The sequence below is a fragment of the Eulemur rufifrons genome, chromosome 7, assembly GCF_041146395.1.
Source record: "Eulemur rufifrons isolate Redbay chromosome 7, OSU_ERuf_1, whole genome shotgun sequence".
Lineage (NCBI taxonomy): Eukaryota > Metazoa > Chordata > Mammalia > Primates > Lemuridae > Eulemur > Eulemur rufifrons.
In genome coordinates this window covers 168,726,984-168,734,135 of record NC_090989.1, presented here as the reverse complement: position 1 = coordinate 168,734,135, position 7,152 = coordinate 168,726,984, and the positions used below count along the sequence as shown (strand labels likewise).

Here is a 7,152-nt window from a genome sequence, read left to right as displayed (position 1 = left end):
AGTTTTGGAGAACGCGTTGAGGAAGAAAAACGAGAGTCAAGCCCATGGCTGGCAGCATAGTGAATCTCAACCAGACAGTCTAATCTCAGAGCCTGCCCTCCTAATGTGTATGCTTTTCCTCCCCAGAAACAAAGGCTCAGGAAGGCGAGGTCACACCCTGAAACACAAGTAGTGTGCAGTGAAGCTGGGATTCCAAATTAGGTCTATTGGATGCATAGACCCAGACTCATCTGCTACACCTATCACTCTTTTTTTTTTTAAAGACCACATATACTGATCTTTTCTTGAAACCAAAAGGGATAAATCAGTTTAGCAAAATCCCGTTGGATTACAGCAGCTCTTTATTGCGAATCTGCAGCGGACTGTGGAAGCATGTCTCTAGCTCAACCAGAGCAAGTAGTGTTTTCCATTTATCAGGGTCCAAAATATACTTTGGAACTGCTAAGGCTGGTAAAAATCACTGCTGGTTATGAGGCTTTCTCTGCTTTGGAGAGTTCATGGCAGTTTATGGAGCTGAGGCCACTGTTCTCCTGGGCAGTGCTGAAGGAAGCAGTCAGATTCGGCCACCACCCTAGGAAAAAGGGGGAGGTGAGAGGGGGGAGGAGAAGTCATGCCACTTCCCCTCCTCCCACTCCCAGCTCATTGCCCAGTAGATGTCAGGAATGAAGGCTTATTTCCTCATCCTTAAAATTTCCTTCCCTTTTGTCCTCCTCTAATCCACTATCTACCCTGCAGCCACTGAGAGCCTTTCAAAATGCTAATCTCATCATGTCCCTCTTCTGCTTAAAAACCCTTCAACACTTTCCCCTGGCTTCGTTAGGATAAAGACAGAATTCCTGATTAGGCCTCTGGGCAGGTTTCACCCAGGCCCCCACCAGCAGCCACAGTTGCTGCAAAGCCAGCCTTGTTCTGCACTCCGGCAATCCTACATATCCACGCTGCCTTCCACCATCAGAGAGCTTTGCCAGGCTGTTCTCTGCCTGGGACATGCTTCCCCCCACACTGTCTGTGATAAGCCCTGTGTAGTCTTCAGGTATGAAGCTCCTTGACTTCTCCCTAACTAAATCTTTGTGATAGATGTTCTTGTGGAATTCCGTACCTCTCTTTCTTGCACATAGCATCATTGGGGTGGGATTATTTTAATGTCTGCCTCCCCCAGTAGAGTGTAAGCTTCTGGACCGACATAGGGCCTGTTTTTGCTTTTGCTCACTGTCATATCCCGGGTGGCTTGCACAGTGATAGATGCATAGGAAGTCCTAGAATGGTGGAATGGATGAATGAACATTGGGCTCATGCAACAAGGATATCGTGAGAGATTGGAAACAATGCATTTAACCCTTGTCCTTTCATTGTTATAACCAACCAGGTTCTATGGCTGTAATCATCCATTGTTCAGCCAGCATTGTATGCAATAACTTTATTAAGGTCAAATAGATATCACAATACAGATTTATCCAACAAGATCCAGAAATTGGTTACAGATATCATCTAAGACACAAGGCTGTTTTGTGCTAAAATGCTTCCAACATCACCAATCACACAAAGAGTTTATACATCAATAACAACTTTGATCTAGAAATACAGATGCTCAGCTTGTCTTCTCTGTTGGGCCCTGGTATTTCAATTGAGTTAAAACAAAGAGGCAAAGATTGGCATTTTCTTGACAATGAATACATTCTGGGGAATATTTCATGAGAAACTCTTTTGGGATACAGATTGGCACTTGGAAGCCATTTTTAATTCATGGGTTATACTCAAATCAGAATTAGTAATCAGTATGTTTAGCTGTGACTTGAGAATTTTTTAATAATTAGATTGAGGAACATATTAGCTTTACAAAAAAATAGGATTTAAAAGTTCAGCTGGTAGTGTAAATACTAGCTAGAGAATATCCTTTGTAAATTAATACTTTAGCATGGTAGCATCTTGACTATGGTATCTGTATCTGCATCTACATTATGCTAAGAAAACACTCCATAAACACAAACAGTTATTGGGCCATATTATGTATGGTCCACAAGATAAGAGCCACAAAACACTATAGAAGGTTACAAGAATATAAATATTTAGCTAAGTAAACAGAATAAATATTGGGAAGTTACCATACGTAACACTGAATGTCTACTAATAGGGGATAAAAACCCAAATCTTGGTTACAATGCATTCAGAACTTGAGTAAAGCCAGAGAGACAAATTTGCAAAGTATACAAAGTAGTGAATATATTACTTTAAATGTCTGTTTAACAGATTCATGGTGCAAACTGGAAAGTTTTCATAAATGCAGTTCAAATGTTCATTGTGTGAGAAAATGCTTATTCATGCACTAAATCATATGAGCATTGATTCATCAAGTAAAAAAAAAATATAGAGTAATTGTCTGAAGCAAATACTTAAGAGACTCACAGTTCTACAGGGCCTGAAACCAAAAAATAATAAGACATGCATGTTGTGATACACCAAATTGTCTTCTAGAAATCATTATAACATCTTTTGCATCAAAATGCGTAGGAAAACTCAATGCTATTTAATACACTTTACGCATAGTACATACTAGAGACATTAAGCTACAAAATGTTTCTACTATCTCAACACACATACAAAACGACCGTAAAAGTATCTGTGTATATAATAAGGTACTCTCCGATTAGCTATCTATGATGAATAATATATTTTCTCATGTTATCTCATCTCTAAGTACTATTTATCACAACCCAGGCCTTTCTGCCTTAATGAGGGCTACAAATCTCTGATTTACATTCAATACTCTCTGCATTAATAATTGATTGGAACTCTTAAAAAATTCTTCTGCCACCGAAACGGGAGGTGGTGAGGCTATCTCCAGAAGAATGCAAATGCTACTCTGTTAAATCTGATTGGTAAAGGAAGTGGGGCCACTAGGCTGTTGGCCAAACTCATCGGAGGATGCCCCCAAACTCGCCTGCTGGCCATACCCACCACTGGACCCATAGCTGTCTTGGTTGTAACCGCCTTGATTGTAGCTGCTGGAGTGCTTCTCCATTGGGTCTGAAAGATATCTCTGTCCCGAGGAATGCCAGCCGGTCTCCTTGAAAACAAACCATATGTTTCCAGCCCAGAGAATAAAGTTCAAGAATCCAAAGACCTGAAGGAGAATCAAAGTCAATGAATTGATGGACTAGACAAAAATCCAAATCTCAATTTCAGGAAAATCCTTCACCATGCAAAAGATCACTTTTCACTTTAATATTGACTCCTCTTTCAAGTTTTCATTTGGAACCACTATTTCATTTCGAATAGTTTACCTTTATTGGATGCACTACATGTCAGGCCCTGCCTAACTAGCTTTATGTGTATTGATTCACTGAGCCTAAGAATCAGAGAAAAAGGTGCTATCATTATACCCATATTAAACATGTGGAAACCTTGTCTAAGGTCACATGGCTTGGTGAGTACAGATCTGAGATTCAAGCCCTGTTATAACTCCATAGTCTGAACCCTGACTATAGTCATCATTATCTCCCTAAATGAGGGAGGTATCTGTTATGGTGTGTAAGATTATTTTCAGGTGGCAGAGGGTTAAGTATTTTCATTTTAATAATAGTGTATTAATTTACAAGGTTCTTTCTCTTTCTGGCTAGAGATATTGTTTTTCAATTTATTGTAATAATATAGAGAAAATGAGTCAATTTAAAGGAAAAATGGATTAAGCAATGGTACGGGTGGTATAAATGGTAGCATCCATAGGGATTGACTCTGAATAGTTGCACTTTGTGTGCCTCTACATCCAGAAGTGAATGTTGAAAGCAGACTATGAGTAAAGCACAGGTTTCTGAGAAGTATGAAATGTTTTCTCAAGAACTGTATATGAGACTTGCCTATGGAAACACCTCTTACTCTTCAGAAAGGTGTCAGTGAGTCAGAAGACTGGGTGTTGCTTCCACAGGGCTTAAATGATTGATGGAAACAGAGCTATTTGCTGTTGCAAGAGGCCCAAACAGAAATGCTCATCACATGGCTTATGCTGCAGCCTTTCCCAAGGCTGGTTGGTTGACTTGAGAGTGAACCACAGGTAGACTGTTTCAGCAGCCCCCTACCGGACACAGGTTGCACTAGTAGCGTACAAAGCTGTGCTGACATTAAAGTGTATTTCGTCATCACTCCAGCAGGACACTGGCCAATCAAAATGGACTTGGGCAGTGGCCACAGCTCTGGAATATGGTGCTAGAAATCTCTTGCTGGGTCAAAATTTATCCTTTGGTTTCTGGATGTTGGATGTGTGGCCTTCAGGGCTTGAAGCAGGGGGCAATTTACCAAAGTATTTCAATATTTTAGGAGCACACTAACTGAATGTCAGTCTTGGAGTAATCTCTATGGGCTTCAGAATGAGAGTGGCCTGGGAAAGGTACCTTCTTGCTCTATGACCTGGGACAAGGCATTTAGTCTCAGACTTCACTTTGTTTTGTTTTTCTTTTCTTCTTCCTTGCTGGTCTTGAACTTCTGGGCTCAAGTGACGCTCCCATCTTGGCCTCCCAAAGTGCTGGGATTACAGGCGTGAGCCACTGTACCCCACCTTGTTTTTGTTTTTCTTGTATGAAACAAAACAAGAATTCCTTCCTTGGGTATAGTAGGGAGGATTAAAGAGTATATGTGCAAAGTAGCTAGCGCCGGACACATTAGCAAATACCTATTAAATGGTAAACTATGTTTTGAATCACTTTCTAAAATATTTCTGTGAATTGTATTTTGTTAACTCTTAAATGCAGCATAAATTGAAATGGGACTTTGACAGTGAGGCCATACTCTTGAGAGGTGACAATAGCCAAAATTGGGTAACTCATCCCGATTGATCTAATAAAGACTGGTTTATCCATACCTACCTCCCTCTCTCCCTTCCTTCTTCCTTCTCTCCTATGGTATCCTCTTTTCTTTCTTTAATGTTAGTTGGGAGTCTATTTTGTGCTACAATCTAGGCTACCTGCTGAAGGAGACACATGGCATAAATAAGGTATAATAGTGACCTGATCAAAATGAATTAGATAATCACTGACAAAATTCTAATTTACATATAGGACATTTTAATCATGTGCACATTGACTAGGATATTTTCCATTAAAGGGGAGATTTTGATTAAATCCCACCTGTGTTAAGTGTATGTCAATATATGGGTAGAAAAATTATCAAGGGATCTTTTTAGATATGAAGGGATGGAGCAGTCCAGGGATGTAATTTTATCAGTTTCCTATCTCTCTTTATTTATTTATTTATTTATTTTTGAGACAGAGTGTCACTTTGTTGCCCAGGCTAGAGTGAGTGCCGTGGCGTCAGCCTAGCTCACAGCAACCTCAAACTCCTGGGCTCAAGCAATCCTCCTGCCTCAGCCTCCCGAGTAGCTGGGACTACAGGCATACACCACCATGCCTGGCTAATTTTTTTCTATATATATATTTTTAGTTGTCCAGCTAATTTCTTTCTATTTTTAGTAGAGACGGGGTCTCGCTCTTGCTCAGGCTGGTCTCGAACTCCTGACCTTGAGCAATCCACCCGCCTCGGCCTCCCAGAGTGCTGGGATTACAGGCGTGAGCCACCGTGCCCGGCCCAGTTTCCTATCTCTTGATGTCTCTCTTTTCCCTGTTACTACTTGGTTTTTAACAAAGGGATGCTGAAGAAGGACCTAGAAATCAGGGAAACGCATCTTAAGGTAAGAACATAAGCAAGGCGTTCCCATGGGCATATTTAAGGTGACTGATTTCTTATTCTATCATCACAGAGGTGTCACAGATCCTTGGATTGGCACATTTTAGGGGCTCTTGGACCCTTGAATCTTTGTTGTGCCATTTTGTTGCAACTGAAATTAGGGTAGGGATTGTGATTCAAGCTCATATGTGGAGACAAGAGAAAGAGAGATTCAAAGAGCCTGTATATAGCATGAGAAAGAATGGAGAGATGAAGTCTAGATTATCCAAAAAGATATATAAAGAGTATCTAGAGTGAAGCTGAAGAAGCAGGAGTAAAGATTATGAATAAAATAGTTATGCTCAGTGAACCTTTGAAAGAAATCGAGAGACTAAATAACATTATTCCTCCTTCCTCTCTTTAGGTTCTACCACTGTATGAGTGCATTTTAGTAGCTGCTTTCAGTTGATATTTATTGAGCATTTGCCATAAACTGGGTCCGGTTTTTTTCGTGGATTACCTCGCTGAATTTGTTCAATAGTCTTGAGGTCTGTTGTACAATTATCTCCATTTTACACATGATGAAACTAAGATTTAGCGATCTTAGTTAATTTGTCTAAGGGCAGTCAATTATTGAATAGTGGAGCTAAGATTTGAACCCTAGCAGATTAACTCCAGAATTGTGCCCTTCCCCCTTTGGAGTGGTGGCAGAGTTTGGCTCTAGTTCTGGCATTGCAGCAACTACTCGGGGAACTTTATGCAAGTCCTGAACCTCCGCTCCCTATATTTGTGGTATCTGGATATCTCACCTGCCTTTTAGTGTTATTGTGAAATTGTAGATGCCAAAGTGCTTTGAAGAAAGTCAATTTGTTACCAAAGTAGAACATATGGTTATTATTTCCTGACCCATTTACTTGTAGAGGTCACCTACTGTGGGATGTCTGGCTCCTTCTCCAAAACCTACATTTGCCCAGTAGGGTGGGGTTCTATGAGCTAAGTTTGTGTTCCATGATTCTCCAAACCCCTCACCCCTGATGATGAGACCGAGGTGGACATCTGGCCTAATGTGGGCTAATGAGATTCTCTCTACTAGAAATTTGGAATTGGACTTGAGTGATTTTAGTTCAGTGTAAGCTGTTTCTTTAAAAAGAAATATAAACTTAGAAACTGTTATTTGTACGGAAAAAAAGATAAAATTCCATCTGAAAATAAAGAATAATATAACAGACATGCAGAAAGACACAGAGAGACACAGAAAGAAGCAGAGATGAGGGATGAGGATGAGAACTGTCCAGTTTCCAGACAGTCTTCCAGTTCTTAGCCCTGGGTTCTGCCCTGGGAAGACACATTTTTAGTGACTTTTCAATTATTTTCAGTTTTGGCCTAAGATAGCTCAATATGATTTGAAGCCAATCAAATATGTAATAAAAAATGTTGTGTTTTGGCTGATTAATATCCTTTCCCCTGCTTTTGGTAATAGAAATCTGATTTTCTTTGCAG

The 7,152-nt window shown here is 40.2% G+C and overlaps 1 protein-coding gene across 2 annotated transcripts in view; it reads right to left on the bottom strand.

Annotated features, from left to right (window-relative positions):
• Positions 1-1,400: 1,400 nt before the first annotated feature.
• The window catches only part of SYNPR (synaptoporin), a 298,001-nt gene continuing 292,249 nt past the window's right edge, over positions 1,401-7,152 (bottom strand). For both annotated transcript variants that reach the window (XM_069473773.1, XM_069473774.1), the window contains one exon: positions 1,401-3,121. In XM_069473773.1, coding sequence (XP_069329874.1) covers positions 2,864-3,121 — 258 coding nt within the window. In that variant the 3' untranslated portion in view covers positions 1,401-2,863. The remainder of the gene's footprint in view (positions 3,122-7,152) is intronic.